Genomic DNA, 16504 nt, shown 5'->3' on the forward strand with positions numbered 1-16504 from the left:
GGACAAACACTTTGTTTGTTGCTGACTGTTTGGGAGTGAAACACTGAAAAAATAAAGCTACAGTAATTCAAGGAACAGTGCGAAAAGAATGTACAGAAGACGCACGCGTATGCTGACTCAACAATTCACCATAATATTGTGAATTGTTCACAATTTACAATAAAGTAGTCAATGTATGTGCAACCAAGAACCTAACTATTCACACGTTTATTGTAGGTAAGTTGTTTTTGGACGTCTCGGGACCGGAATATGGATAAAAACTCAAATCGTGTGGGAGAAGCATTGGTGCTGTTAGAAGGGGGACTTGGGGTGGGAGTCCTGCTCTTCGGCTCCCTCCCCTCCTAATAAATAAATTTCTTTCTACCGCTCTGATGAGTAACGCACAGGCACTGTTCACGTCGCCATGCAATAACAAAGTTGCATCAGAAATGCGCAGAATGCCAGATACAGGTAGTAGAGGCAAAGGTTTGGTTCGTAGGCTCTAGCGAGGAATGGTGCACGAAAAACAATGACAAGTATGGCGAAGGATGGTGGAGCAATTCACTTTCGCGACTTTGTGCAACCACGCAGGAGCTATCGATTGTGGCGTTCAGCGGATGTGGCAAGCTGCTGGCAGCTGCCACCAGCAAAGGACAGCTGATGGTGTGGAACTGGAGTGCGCGCCAGCTGATGCACACGTGAGCAACTCTCTTGTATTTCACAACTAGCGGACTGCCTCCACTCCTACGGTTCTTCGTCGTTGTTTTCCTTCGACATGCATAGCAACTCTACTGCATGCATCACAATGGAATAAAATTTATTCTATTTGCCATGTTGAATCTCAATCTTTTTTTTGTGAGCATCTGCTTATATTTTTGTGCGCATTTTGTATTTTTTACTGCAAGTTGAAGGTGGCACCTTGTGACAGCCGAATGTGCTATGCATCTCAAAAAATTGTTTTGTCATGCATTATCTCTTGTATTAATTAATGCCAGTTTATAATTCATGATGTGCTATAGTTTTTTTTTTCGATCTATCCCACTTATCTGCCATATACCAGAGAATGTTCATAATTGTGTCTTTTGTTCATTTCATTTTCTCTGTTATTATTCCCCATTAGTTGCAATAGCTGCCTCTATGTAGTACCCTCTCGGCCTTTAGGGGTATTTTAATAATAATAATAATAATAATAATAATAATAATAATAATAATAATAATAATAATAATAATAATAATAATAATAATAATAATAATAATAATAATAATAATAATAATAATAATAATAATAAGAATAATAATAATAATAATAATAATAATAATAATAATAATAATAATAAATGTTGAGGAACTTAACATTATTTCATGATTTGAGAGTAGTGTGCAAATATTTACATAATTTTGAATGTTTGCAAAAACATTTCCGCTTGTTGGTCTTCACTATCTTTCATCATCTGTCACGGTTTTTTTTGTGGCTGTTGTGTTGCACTTCTACGAAAAAGGACGCAGGTTCGATTCCCAGCTGTGGTGGCCGTGTTTCAATGAGAGGGGCGTGCTTAAATGGCTGTGAATTCAAATTTAGGCGAGCTTAAACAACCCCAGGTGGGGGTCAGAAGTGTTGCGTAGCCTTCAACTACTCTGTGCCTCATAATTCTATTTTAGTTTTGGTAAGTAAAGCCACATGATCTAATTTCCATCTAATCTCACGATAGAACTCTAGAACTCTTCTGATGATAATATGCATAGAGGGTGTTAGCAATCAGCGAGTTCTTTCAACCAGTTTTCCTGTCATTGGCTGTCAAATGCAAGGTTGATGAAAAACTTGCTGTGATCTAAAGACGGCTCATCACTTATTCCTTCTTTCTCCTCGGTGTCCACCACTGCTTGTTTGCTGCATGCAGAAGTAAATAATTGTTAGGGTTTATCCATCACTTCAAATGAGCTCATACGATACCCAGTGCCTGATTTCAAAAAACAGTGTGTCGTGAGGGTTTCTGCTGTGGTACTTGAAATTTTCACTCGCTCTCCAGATAACCCAAGGACACATTTTCACAGCCAGCATGGAGGTCATGTGTCGATCCTAATGCAGGGTACCCTGCGGTGAGAACATCTGCAGCCTGAGCTGGAACCCATGTCGGAAAGAGCTTGTTTACTGCAACGTCCAGGTGAGCCTCTCGTTCCTTGAAGCCGCGCTGTGCTTTCTTTGTGCAATTCTGCGCTGATACACAGCTGTCGTCAGAGCCGAGCCGTACCAAAGAACACGCATGTAGTGGTTTTACTTTAGCAAACGCTTGCTGTAACGCCAGAGTGTATCATAGAAGGGACGAGCGTTAAGGATATCTTATTAGGGGAAATCAAGAAAAAATTAGCATGGGCATAAGAGGTAAGAGGGCAAGTTAACCGCCGGTCATTAAGGGTAACAGGCTGTGTTCCAAGAAAAGGCAGGTGGACCAGCGGCAGGCAGAAAGTTAGGCGGGCAAATGAGATTCAGAAGTTTTGCGGGGATCACGAGGCCGCACCAAGCACAAAACCGGGTCGATCGGCGAAACGGGAAACGCTTTCACTCTGCTGTTGGTGTAGTCAGTCTGATGGCGATCAAGGTGCTGCTTCTCATGAGGCTGATCTGTAAGGAGTAAGTGTCCAATGTCTCTGAAGCAAGACGCATTTTAAGCTACCACCTTTGAGGCACTCCTGAAAGAACTTCTCATTTTTTTTCTCGCACTGGCAGCTGACGGTTTCTGACCTATTCTCACATCGTTTACCTCATATCACTTGAATCTAGTGTGCTTACCGCCAAGATATTGCCACAGCAGTGAGCCATCAGTTTCCTTAGCATACCAGGGGTTATCAATATTGGTTGAAGGAGTGCTCTGCCGGTGTTATCTATGGTAACGTACCTGTCTTGTTCCTGCCCTGCAGGGCCAGTTGGGTCTCGTCGAGGGCATCGAGGTTGGCACCAACAAAGAGCAGCTGGCATCTCCAGCAGTCAGGGTGAGTGTGCTGGCAGTCAGTGCAGCGGCCATATTTGTTCACTCTTCAAAGCAAAGCTTTCTTTCTTAACCTCTTTAGGTTTTTGACTACGGCGGATACGGCCTTTGTCTAGCCAAATGGGTCCCACCTAATCAACGACACACTAAAGATAAAAAGCGATGCTTCTCGCGTTAGTATAAGACAGTTTCGCTATTCCGAAAGCACCACTCTTACTGAGAGGAAACGCTTAGTAAGCGAGGATACACAAGAAAGGAAATACAGGTGGCACCGTCATACTAAAGCACCAGCTTGTGGTGTCGTAAGTTTAGTGGTGTTTGCCGGGACCTGCATAGTTGAGTATTGCCCAAAATCGTTCACATTGTGTTCTGAGGGACACAAAGCCTTAACATAACAGGTTTCAGGAAATTTCTTTGAGTCACTGTTACGAGAGAAGACATTGAAATCTGTGACATCGTACCGAGGTTTGCATGCTGAAGTTGTGGTGGGAAATTCAAAAGTGAGACTTCGACTTTTGATTCCTTTTATTAATTAACATGTCACAAAATAATCATGATAGTGGGGATGTGTGAATAGTTGTAAACGTTATGCTCCAAGCGAATTCGAAGCGAGTAATGATTTGGTCTAACATTTGGAATTGAATAGTTCAAATAGTATACATTATATATTATATAGATAAATGTATTTGTCGTGAACCAATCAACTTGCAAAATATATATATATTTCGTTTGGAACAAGACATGTGCGAGTGTCATTTATTTCTTGGTTCAAAGTGAAATGGAAGCAACTCTGGATAGTGGCAGGATTTAAACTTCAATAAAATGCAAGTGATAACCGGTAGAATATGCTTTAAAATTTGTCATACTTACAGCATATGAGCCCACGTAACAAGCTTTTCAACTTGAAAAATGATTAATCGATGTGAGGGTAATATGTTCATTTAACCCTGAAGTGATGCTTCGTGGCAGTGCGGATTTTTTTGGACAGGCCTTTTCGTGGCATAAAGCTCCTAGGCTGCAGTGAAACTACTTTCACAGGGACGTTATATGCAGTCTAATATACACCTATTTGTTCGCTTGAAGTACCTCGAAATTTCAAATAGTTTAAATTTTGTCAGATTTGAAACTATTCGGCCAACTCACCATTTGCATTGGCTTTGATTTGAGCCTCATCTTTTAGTATTTGCACATACCCAGTCGATAGCATGCCTTGTTACAGGAAGCGAGTGAAAGTGTCTCAGGAAAATAACTCGCATCGCGCAGATCTGAGCATTGAAAAAGTCGCGAAAGAGCTTCTCTGTGTGTGTCTGAATTCCAATAAAACACAGTGGATCTGCAGCAGTTGCTTTCAGTCCAGAGTATTTGTAGTCTTTTCTTACATAGAACTCTCATTGATCACTACTAGGATTATTGTATGTGAAGGAGTTACACCAGCACACCATTGGCACTGACCACCCCTGCAATCGGCATCACAGCTGAGCTGCAATGTGTGCTGCTTGTTCATTCACTCGGCTGCATTTCGGGGGCTGTTTCACTGCTGTATTGCTCCTCAAGGAGACTCGAATGCTCTTGGTGTGAAAAACACTGGCATGAACAAAACTCCAGTAGTGTATGGAATACTAGTATCACTGGTACTCCTGGAAAAGAACTTGTCAAGTCATTTAGTAATACACTTCTGCATTTGTCGCACTCTTTCGTGGGCATTTTGTTCCGTCTGGTCTTCAGTTAATGAGAATTTGCTGGAACAAGGTCAGTGGAACCTACATGGCACCAGAAAAGCTTTTTTTTAGGACAGTGAGCACATGACGTCACGCGAGCTGAAATGATAATGCTAGTCTCTTTCCAGGCCCTGCCAGAAGACCAAGGGGACGGTGAGGATGACGGCATCGGTGAGTGCCACCTGTGTGCAAGCCAAGCTGTGCTGTTTCATTGATGAGAATGCTTACATGACGTGCGTGCTTCTTACTAGTCTTGCTGTGTTATTTCTTTAGCAAGAAAGAAATAGGAATGAAAGCTGGAGATGGGAACAAGAAGTGGTGAGAGGTCATAGATAGGTGAGGCAACGACACAGAATAGAGTGCACTGTTGGGTGCGGAATAGATGGATCTAACAAAAAAACAAAAAAAAAAACGGCATAGGGAGGAAAAAGAATCGCAGCATATCCACAAAGTGAATTCCGACAAGTGGGCGATGCTCCGGGGGATCATTAACCCCTGTACATTGCCCACTTGATCATGCAATGATGTGACATGTGCGTACAGTATATACAAAGTGGTTTATTAATCACAATGGCCACATAGTGTTGAGATGTCCAAATGGATGCTCATTTTGATATCCACACGGGTATCCATAGCCAAATAAAGTCCACATCCATGTGGATATCCATATAGATATGGATATCCACATGGATGTGGATACCATATGGACATCTATCGTAAAAGAACTTGTTGAGCTAGTTAGTAGAACATTTAAAAAAACTAATTTGAGCACAAACACACGGCACATTCATGTGCGTGTGCATGAATGTGTCGTGGGTTTGTGCTCAAATAAGTTTTTGAAATATGGACGTCCAAATGAATATCCATATGGATAACTATATGTATATGGATATTCATTCGGGTGTTCATATAAATATCGATGTGCATATGCGTATCCGTAGCGTGTAATACCGCGGACGCTGATGGCTCGACCCTAAGGAGCTTCGCCCCCTAAAAAAAAAAAAAGACTACGAACAAGAGGTATTGGCCTTCTACCGCCCCTTTTTTGTCCATGTTGTACACCTTTTTTTTTGTGAAATGATATGTAATAAGAACTGCTGGGACAAACAAGGCATGATAGCGCAGATGTTGTGCTGTGCTTTGAAGATTTTTTCTCTTGGAAAATGTTTTGCAGTATGACTAATGCAGCAATGCTGATCCTCTGAAAAGATTACATTGAAGGGAAAAAAAAGTGCCTCTAGACTGGATGAAACAAGGAGCTCATAGACATTGCTGTGTCTTGTTCTTGCTTGTCGGTTAGTAGTGCATTCCTTCTAATGTGAAACATTCTATGGGAAGTAACATGTACTTTCTTAATTAGTGTTTGGGTCAGCACTAACTTTCATCCATTCCTTTATTGAAGCTAGAATTCGTAGAAAGGATGAAAATCAAGATGAAGTATTATATGCTAAAACATTAGCTAACTTGGAAAAAAGAAAGCTTTATAGTTGTTGTAAAGCCTAGCATATTTACACGCATGAAAAGGGGTGTTCAAAGCATATGCTCCAAGTAGGAGTATGATGTGTTGCTGTAATGTTCGCTAGTGGGACCTGTCAGACTATGCAGCTTTCACTGGGGAGCAGTGCAGAAAATATTTTCGTGTGATTATCAAGCAATCTTTTCTGATAAGCTCTGTACTTCTGGGACTCTAGACCTGGGTCAGATCAAAGCGACCTACGAGCCACTCATCTTTGGAGACTCGGACGCCGAGGGGGAAGACGCACCTGCGTTGCCTAGTGCAAGGGCAGCTACGCCTGTACAGCCAGAGTACCGACCACGGCTGGTGCAGGATGCCTTCCAGCCGAGCTCCACACCTGTCCACCTCCAACACCGTTTCATGGTACGGCTCACCTTGAGTCCGTGTGCCAAGTATTTCGGTGTACTCAAAGGTATTTGAGGAATATCAGGTTACTGGGTGCCGATATCTGCATTGGATGCAATGTGTAATTGTAAACCAATCGCCCTGAACTTGTCTCTTGACCCCACGGCTTTTATTTACAACGTAGCTGCTTTAGTCTGTCCTGTGCAGTCATTATCATCGTAATAGTAATAGTAGTATTAGTAGTATTAGGTAGTCATCACGCAGGTCACGTGACTTGAGTGGGAAGTGATTAAATAAATAAATAAAATGAAAATGGTGACGCTCTATACTATCACTCACATGCTTGCAGCTTCGCTGTTTGACGATTTTCACGGTTTGGAAATTTTTTTCTCCCAATTTCCTCTTTGCCTCCTAAAAAGGTGTGAAAGGAGTAAAATGCACACAAAATATGTTGTTAACGAATGCTGTTACTGCCTTGGTTGAAGACAGGTATTGTTGTCGAGCCACAATCTCTAGTGACATTCCTTGTTTGACAATTTTTTCATTGCTAAATTTTTTATCTTCCCCCTGAACTTCTGTCTTGTTTGTATCACAAGCCTTACTGACACATTTACGTGTTTGTTCAGTTTTTTGGTTGAAAAATAGTACATTTAGAAAGCAAAAGACAGCAGAACAAACAATGCAAAGCGGAATGTAGTGCTGTCTCTCTCTCATCTTCAAACCAGAACTGTAATACTGGTACCTTGGAGAAATGTGCAACAGTAGCTGGAACAGGGTTACTTTTGTGTTCGTGGTAACTCCAGGTGTAACACCATTACCACCACCAATGTGCTTGTGACTGTTTGTCAGTCTTGATGATGAGGTTGTGTGGTTTCCAGGTGTGGAACTCCGTGGGCATGGTCTGGGCACACAACACCGCCGAGGAGAGCAGCATCGACGTGGAGTTCCACGACACCTCAGTGCACCACACCCTACACCGCGGCAACCCCCTGGGCCACACCATGGCAGCACTCAGCGACCAGGCCCTCGTGCTGGCTGGTCCCCAGCAGCTGGAGTGCTTTCACCTGACATCATGGGACAGCAACAAGGAATGGGCTGTCGAAACGCTCTCTGATGGCATCCAGGTGAGTCGCACAATCAGGAACAGCCGGTTGTGTATGTGTGTTGCTTGCCTAAAGGAGCTCTGACACAATTTTCCACTTTTTTTTTTCTTGTTGCAGTAGGTAGCTTATGACCCACTTATCACAGCTGAAAACCTTGTTTGCGCGAGTGCATGACGGTTATTTGACGTCTTTATAGTGCGCAGTCTCAGTTTAGGTTTCAAAAATCACCGATCTTGGCAGGAGCAGTTCCGGGGGCAAGGTGACCTTTCAAAACTGTAATGTTGGTGCCGCGCGTGAGACCGTGCGCTGCGGTGCACTGACAGCCAGCACAGGTGAAGCCCCCGGCACGGAAGAGGAATTCGCAAGTAGCGCAAGTGCAGTGTGCGTGCCAGCAACCAGCCCACACAAACTCGTGGCGTAGGTTTGTTTAGATTGCCCCTGCATTGACGTCGGTGTCGCAAGGGGCTCCGCATTTCGTTCAGTCGCGCGGCGTGCTCTTTAAAATTGATTTTAAGTATGTTTTAGGCTATATTTGCCCTCGATATCTCGTAGATGTTGTGTATATTTCCGCATAAATCTATCTCGCTCGTTATCTTGCCTTTGAAATTTTGTGACAGTGCTCCTTTAAACAGTGCAAGGTTGCAGTGCCACTGTCGGGTATGAGTGAGGGGAAAAGTCACATCTCCTGCACTTTCCATAAAGTGGGCCACTCTTTGATGCTTGGGATGCTAAACCCTACATATCGACTACTCTTTCATGCATAACAGTTGAAATATGGTGTAACAATGTGATTACCGTGCTCAAATGGTATTGTTAAATCGGGAAGTTCATAGCATCGAGAAAAGAAACTTCTAGCTCTTTGAAATCTGAAATTGTAACATCGTGGGACTCGAAAGCTACCGCAGCATTTCACTTGTCACTAACACTCGTTTAAGCGTTGTAGGGGGTTCATCATATGTACGGCTGAAGCAGAAGCCTAGCTAATGTTCCAGCTGCACACAGTCGCACCATGCATCAATGATGTCCCCTATCCGTAGCTTGCCTCATTGCAGCTACAAGGGTTCAGGCGAATAAGGCAACAGGCTAGGTCAACAAAACAACACTTTATTGTTATACGTTAGCAATAGCGCGCAAATGTCACGAGGAGATAGTACAGAAACAAGAGTAGACGCTTACACCTTGGTCGTTGACGCCCTCGGCTCACAGGGGGTTGCAGGTTCGACCTCCTTCGTTCTTAGCCGGTGTCAGAGAGAGCGTGCGGCCGTCTGCACGCTAGTTTTGTTCACTGACCCGGTTTTCCTCTCCCTGACGTTGTGGGGTCTTGAAATGGCGAGCGCCACGCCAAGCTGACACCCCCACAACATGAATAATACCTTTTCTCGCTGAGAGAGGGGAAACCCGTTCCGCGCGCCGAGAAAAGGGGAATCGCGAGTGCTGGATGCAGGGGTGTTCCATCTCCTTGACTCTCATTGACTCTCGAAGGGACAGTCATGTCCCCGCAACCAGGCTGTCGTGCTGCCGTAAAAGGGAAAGGGAGGCTAGGCGCATGTGCTCCCCCACAGCGTGTGAAATGTATGCAAGGTCAGCCCAGGCGTAGAGCCTCCCACGTCGGTAGAACATGAAGCCTCCCCCGTCCAGTTGATGCAAACTATGTAGATGGTTACGTGAAGTCAAGACAGTGTGCCAATATGCAAAGACAGAGAGGACGAATGCAGTGAGTGTGTGAGCGGGCAGAGCACGTGAATTTGCGAGGAGACTATCAGTGTTATTTGTTGCGTATACCAACAGATAACGAAAGTAGCCAACATGTTCTTTTGGGGGCATTTACAGGAACAAAAAACCACCACCTCCCATTAGCGTCATTTGGTACATAAAAGCGCAGTTGACTGCTAAGTCCATTGCTCTGTGCCCGGGTGTAGGGTGCAGCCTTTCCAAAATAAAGCCAGGGTTGTGACTTGGGTTGCTAGATGTTGTAATGCAATAAAGTTGTAGCTCATGCCTGAAGGAAGCCCCCCACCTGTGTCAAAATTAGAAAGGAATCACTGCATTTGTTGACTCATTTATTTTCGATGAAACTTTAAAGCGGGTTTTATGCCATGATAGCTTTGTCGATTCAAGCTGATAATAACTTTGATCCCTATGGAAGCCTGCGAGGGAATGAAAATGTGTTAATGAGACCGGGAAATTTGTAAAATTGGGTTTTGTTGTATCGAATTTTCAGCTCTTCAGCTGTTTATCAAAATTCACAAAGTATTGTTGTGCGCCGTGAACGAGAATGATCGTGAGCGGCCCCAGCTCTGAGTAAAGCCGCACATTGTGCAGGCAGTGGCAGTGGGCGGCGACTGGCTGGCCGCGTGCTGTAGCTCCGGGATGGTGCGTACGTGGACGTTTGGCGGCTTGCAGAAAGCTGTGTGGCGTGCACCGGGACCGGTGGTTGCGCTCGTTGCGAGCGGTCGCTCCCTCGCCCTGATCTACCACCAAGGAGCAGGTAAGTTTCGTTGATGTCACATGACCACATATTTGACTGCATTCGTTGAAAAAAAAATGCCGAGATCAATACTAAGTGTTTTTTATTTAGATAACTGGCCTGGTTTCATTTCACCTGCTTAACATTGTACGAAACCATTTTAATTTTTACGCGCTTGGCATGTGAATTTCTGATTGTCAACAACAAATAAATCTATCTGTACCCAGATGTGCATGAAAATGTGCAAATATTTTCTTGATTATATATATAGTTGTCAGAGCCCATCGAAATCCATGGACTTTTTTGTCTCAGTCTGTGTCAGTTTTTGTGAAATTGTATGGTCTACATCCCCTTGTTGGGAATGTGCAATGGGTGCAGTCGCGCGATCTTAATTGATGTGCGGTGACGGACATTCGTATCAATAACGCTGTGCAGGTGTCACAGCCGAGCGGCAGGCACTGGCCGTGGTTCAGTACAACGTGGGGGCTGGCGTCCTTGGACCTCCCGTCCCAGTGCCCTTGGCTGAGAGGCAGCGGCTTGCTTGGGCAGGGTGGGTGTACACAATTTCGGTGCCCGAGATCCTCGCAACACGGCTGATAGTTTTTATAGTAGAGCTGATAAGATCGAGTTTGCTTTGCCGCATGTCGTCGGTGGGAAATTATCGTGATCATGAACTGGCGCGCTCTCTCTTCGCCCTCTTTTTTTAATTTATTTTCTGCTTCACTCCCAGAACACGTGCGCAGGTTTTGTCTGCCTGGGTGGAACAGCAACTACGGTGCTCTGCTGCTGACCAGAAGGTTGCGGTTAAATTGCAGCCACAGCAGTCGCATTACGATTGAGGCAAAATGGTACTGTGCGATGTCGGTGCACGTTAAGGGGCACCAGGCGGTCGAGATTTCCGGAGCCCTCCGCTAGGGCGTCTCTCATAAACATATGGGGGGTTTCGAGATCTTGCACCTTACATGTGCAGACTTCTCCGGTGCCGTATTCAATAACTCTGATGGGCGAGACAAGTACAGAGAGAGAGAAATTTTCGGCAAAGGAAAGTTCTTGGCTGCGTGCACCTTGAACCCGCGTACCTGTGATCCGAAGGTGGGCGTCTTAGCCGGTCTGATATCCAGGCATGCTGCATTGCATAGCATTGTATGGTGTGGTATAGCAAGGGATGGGAAAGGGAACTGTGGCTGAAGAGCAAGAAGGAGGAGGGTACAAAGTAAAGCATTGGCATAGAAGTAAAGAGAAAGTGAGAAATAGAGTGTTGTGAGGATGAGGAAGAGGGTATAGAGTAAAGCATAGTGTAAAAAAAAAGAAAAGAAAGACAAATAGAGAAAAGGAAAGATAAGAAAGGGAATCAAAGAAAAAGAAAAATAGAGAATAAGAGGTAGGAAGAAATAAAGAGACGAAAGAAAAAAAAATTTAAACAGTGAAAAATAGAAATACCCTCAAACCTCGGTATAACAAACACGGATATAACGAAATATCAGTTATAATGAAGTAAACGAAGAGTTGTCTTGCAATAAATAGTGTTCTGGATTTATCTTTGTAGCAAATTTTTAGATGTAACGAAGCTATTTTTGTGTAAGGTGCAACTTCGTTATAATGAGGTGTGAGTGTAGAGGGAGAGAGACAAATAGCCAAAGCAAGTTTAATGTACTTCATTATGTCTTTCAGTTCTCCGTTCCTCTTAAGCTTTGAGTGTACAGTTCTTAATGAGTGTACAGTTCTCAATGTAAGGCTCCATCGGGCTACCTTTGCCCGCAAAATAATATTCCCTCCCTCATTGAAGTATTGCAAACTGACTTCTTATTTTGTTTTTGCTTTGTTTTTCTTTCTGTGTACAGACACAGAAAGAAAAACAAAGCAAGCACATTTATGTATAGTGTGGTACAGCTAGCTGTGATGAGGAAGGTGAGAGGGAAGAAGCCAAGACCAGTTAAGAGCACATCAATTCTGCTGTGACCAAGCCTTGTGCAAGCTGCATTGATTTTCAAGACATTTAGTTGTGCAATATTCCCATCAGCCATTCAGACAGAGCTTAATGAGAGGAAGCTTCTTTCAATATTAATAATAATAATAATAAAACATCCTACTCATAAGAAATAAGAAGTCAGTTTGCAATACTTTAATGAGGGAGGGAATATTATTTTGCGGGCAAGGGTAGCCCGATGGAGCCTTACATTGAGAACTGTACACTCATCGAGAACTGTACACTCAAAGCTTAAGAGGAACAAAGAACTGAAAGACATAATGAAGTACATTAAACTTGCTTTGGCATTGCTTTATGTAGGGGTTATGCTATTGCAATTGAAAAAAAAAAAATGCGAGGTTCAAGACAATGTCATCTCCACCTTGCTCAGAATATGCATTGTGGTACCTAAAATGTCCAACACCTAGAGTGAGCAAACGCAAACGGTGCTTTCAAAAGCCTGTGCGCATTTCAGCCTACATGGCTCTGTTTTACAGGAGAGCAGTTTGCAAGAAAAGAAATTTACAAAGCTTTAACTTCGCAAAGCTTTAACTAGAACCAAAACTTCATGAAATTGATGACACAGTTGCTTTTTTTTGGTGAAATCCTGTAGGCAAATGCTTATTGTAATGCAACGAAGCATTTCACAAAAGCATTAATGGCATGGCAAAGCCTTTTAGATGTATTGTGTAGTACTTGTTACTGGTCTGTGTGGTACATGCTTACCAGAACACATAAGCGCGGTTAGTTCAGCACCTTGTCTCTTGTTCACTCAGCGCGCTGTGTCTAGTGCTGTTTGTTCTTGGTTAAAAATGTATCAACCAGCCTAGTTACGACCACTCCTGGCAGTTTTCAGTTTATTTTGTAAATTCCCAAAATCAGTGCAACCGCATGTCATTGCACTTGTTTGATTCAGTGAAACGGTAAAGCCCTGTGTACTGTGTGATGTTAATGGATGTTAAAGAACACTGCGCGGTCTTCATTTCGAGAACCTTCTGCTAGGGCATGCCTCTCACATCATGGTTTTGGTACGTAAAGCCCCACAAGTGATTATTATTGCGCAGGTACACCGACGAAGGCTCACTTGCGTATGTGGACTCCGATGGTGTCGTCTCCATACTGGGCTCCTCGTATGGCTGGACTCCCATTTGCAACACCCGGGACAATGTACGTACCTCGAGCTGTCATGTCTGCTCGTCACTGAAGTACAAGCCTCTGCTGTCAACATCTGTGTTAACCGAGGCTCGGATGCAGTTGGCTGTTGAATTGATACCACTGAAGCGCACTTGTGCCCCATGGTGTTGATGCAAAGCAAAGTTCATTCTACGTTCGCTTGTATAAAATAAAAAAATTCTTGAATGCGGCTTGTCACTGGAGCCGTTTTGACAAGTCGTCTTGTAATATTCAAGGCAGCAAGAAGACAAGACTGCTTGTGGAAACAGCTTGGGACACACCTCGTGTTCAAGGATTTTTTGCACTGTTTGCATGTTTCTATTGAATGTATTACAGATATCTCAAACCTCGATACAACTAACCCGGATGTAACGTAATGTTGGTTATAACGAAGTAAATGAAAAATAGTTTTGCAATAGATTTAGTGTTAGGAATAAACCTTTATAACCAATTTTTGGATATAACAAACTTTGTTTTGTGTAAGATGCAACTTTGTTATACTCAAACATCGTTATAACGAAGTTGCATCTTACACAAAAATAAGTTTTTTATATTCGAAAATTTGTTATATAGTTTTATTCTTAACACTATATTCATTACAAGACTATTTATCACTTATTTTATTATAACCTATGTTTCATTATATCCAGGTTCGTTATATCGAGGTCTGAGTGTTAACAAGGCTTGCCTGTGTAAGACATCTGGTACACCAAAGAGACCACTTCTGTTTTCTTCCATCTATAGAGTTTTTCATCATCGTGTCTGGTTTTGCAGGTGAAGAATCAGTCGGATCACTACTTTGTGCTCGGTGTGAGCGAGACACGCCAGCAAGTTCGGTAGGTCCTCAGCAATGTCCTTGCACACGGAGGGCACCTCAGTGGCGTGCATCCTTACTCGCAGGGCCTTGCTGTGCAAGGGTTCCCGCTACCCGGCCACTTTGCCGCGGCCCGTCATGGTCATGTTGGACTTCAGTTTGCCTTACCTGGGGACGGAGTCCGAGAAGGGGCAAATGGAGGTGCACCCCCCTGTCCTTTTATTGCCTCAACATTTACACTGCACTGCACTGTAACTAGAAGAATAAGGATGGGGTGGATCACATTCGGCAAGCATTCTCAAATCATGAATGGTAATCTGCCACTAACCCTCAAGAGGAAGGTATATAACAGCTGCATCTGGCCAGTACTTACCTATGGGGCAGAAACCTGGAGTCTTACATAGAGGGTTCAACTTAAATTGAGGACAACACAGCAAGCGTTGGAAAAGAAAATGATAGAAGTAACCTTAACAGACAAGAAGAGAGCAGAGTGGGTCGGGGAACAAACAGGGGTTGAAGATATCATGAAATCAAGAAAAAGAAATAGACATGGGCCGGACATGTAGGCAGGATAATTGGTGGTCATTAAGGGTAACTGGCTGGATTCCCAGAGAAGGCAAACGTACGAAGGGGAGATAGAAAGTTAGGTGGGCCGAGGAGATTAAAAAGTTTGCGGGTATAACGTGGCAACGGAAAGCACAAGACCGGGTTGATTGACGGATCATGGGCGGGGCCTTTGCCCGGCAGTGGGCATAATCAGGCTTATGATGATGATGATGTTCTGGGGGTTGCCACCTATTCGACGACTGCTCTCCATCACACGGCAAACAATTTGGAAAATGTGTTCAGAGAAAATGCGTGCAAGTCAACTGTAAGACTGTTGGCACCATAACAGGAATTTCAATTTGTTGCTTTTGATTCCTGTGCAGTAGCAGTGAGACTTAATTTTGTGGTTATAATTAAGTCCCGTATAAACAAGGTTTGTTACATTGAGGTCACAAATACATCATGCTTTATGGACTTCGATTCATAAAAACTTAAATGCAGCGCTATATCGATAACTTTATTTTATTCAGGTTTGTTCCATTGAGGTTTAACTGTATGTAGCAATTCTCCTACAACGTAACACTAAGATTGATTGATTGAGTGATTGGTTGATTGAACTCACTGTGGTGGTCTAGTTATGGTGCTTGGCTGCCAACACACAAGTCATGAGATTAAACCTCAGCCGCGGCGACTGCATTTCAATAGAAGTGAAATGCTAGAAGCTCGTGTGTTCGAAAGAACCTTGTGTGGTCAAAATTCTCAGATCTCACAAGAATATGGTTCTGGGATGTAAAACCCTTACAATTATAATTATTGTTTAGGCATGTGCGAATTCGAAGGCTTGAAGCGAATTCAAAGTGAATAGTGATTTGGTTTGAATAATTTATAATCAATTTTTAAGGTTATAAGCGAGTTTGAAGTGACTAATGATTTGGTTTGAAATAATTTTTAATCAATATCGATTAGTATATGTCAGTTACAAAGAAAAATGAGCATATTTGTCATGTACTTAGTAACCTGCATGATATTTCTTTAAAAATTGACACAAGGCCTGTGCAAATGTCATTATTCTTGCTTAAAGGGAATTGTAAAGAACTCTGAATAGTAGCAGGATATGACTTTCGGTAGAATGCTAGTGATAACGTGTAAAATATGTTACACTTTCAAATTTACTATACTTAGAGCATATAGGCCGGCATGACAAGCTCTTCAAATTAAAAAAAAGAAAAAGAAGAATCCATTCCATACAAGGGTAGCGTGTTCGTTGAACCGTGACGTTGGCCCTCAACGACCAGATCAGGCTCATCCAGAGAGCAGGGCAGACAGCGAAAGCCAGTGGAGCCCTGAACTAAGGACCGCGACCATGAGCAAAGCTCCTTTGGGGAAACCCGTAGAAAATTTCTTTGCCTGTTTACATTAAGTTTCTCATCATCATCAAGTAAGGATTCACGGCAGAGTGGATTTCCGCCGGAAAGGTGTATTCAGGATGTTGCACTCCTCTACTGCAGCGAAGCCACCTTTACAGGGGTTACATGCAGTTTATTTGTTAATTTTGAATATTTCGAAATTTTCATTAATTTAAATTCGAATCGAAGCGAACTCGAATACGTCAGTAAGCATTCATATATTCAAAATGCACGAGTGATTGCGCAAGCCTATTATTGTTGTTTCATTGATTGAAGAGGACATTCCCGCTGTAAGTTGCTGCAGCTAGGCTTTCTCGTCGACAGGAGGAGCTGTGGCGTGCCTGGTGCCTGGAGGAGGCCCTGAAAAGAGTGGGCGAGGAGGGACAGCAGCTGGTTGATGTCAGCAATCGGAGGCAGCTGCTCCTGCTCAAGCTGTTTGCGGTGCGCACCATACTCTTATTGGCATTTGCTGATCTGCCAAGCACTT

The 16504-nt window shown here is 43.3% G+C and overlaps 1 protein-coding gene across 2 annotated transcripts in view; it reads left to right on the plus strand.

The window, feature by feature from the left end:
• The window catches only part of LOC119167063 (WD repeat and HMG-box DNA-binding protein 1-like), a 37581-nt gene that overhangs the window by 11587 nt on the left and 9490 nt on the right, over nt 1-16504 (plus strand). For both annotated transcript variants that reach the window (XM_037418480.2, XM_075867173.1), the window contains exons 8-19: nt 571-677; nt 2066-2141; nt 2896-2967; nt 4810-4852; nt 6373-6560; nt 7421-7666; nt 9968-10133; nt 10548-10662; nt 13143-13245; nt 14026-14087; nt 14152-14266; nt 16342-16458. In XM_037418480.2, coding sequence (XP_037274377.2) covers nt 571-677; nt 2066-2141; nt 2896-2967; nt 4810-4852; nt 6373-6560; nt 7421-7666; nt 9968-10133; nt 10548-10662; nt 13143-13245; nt 14026-14087; nt 14152-14266; nt 16342-16458 — 1410 coding nt within the window. The remainder of the gene's footprint in view (nt 1-570; nt 678-2065; nt 2142-2895; nt 2968-4809; nt 4853-6372; nt 6561-7420; nt 7667-9967; nt 10134-10547; nt 10663-13142; nt 13246-14025; nt 14088-14151; nt 14267-16341; nt 16459-16504) is intronic.

Source organism: Rhipicephalus microplus, chromosome 6 (genome assembly GCF_043290135.1).
Source record: "Rhipicephalus microplus isolate Deutch F79 chromosome 6, USDA_Rmic, whole genome shotgun sequence".
In the NCBI taxonomy this organism is placed as follows: Eukaryota; Metazoa; Arthropoda; class Arachnida; order Ixodida; family Ixodidae; genus Rhipicephalus; species Rhipicephalus microplus.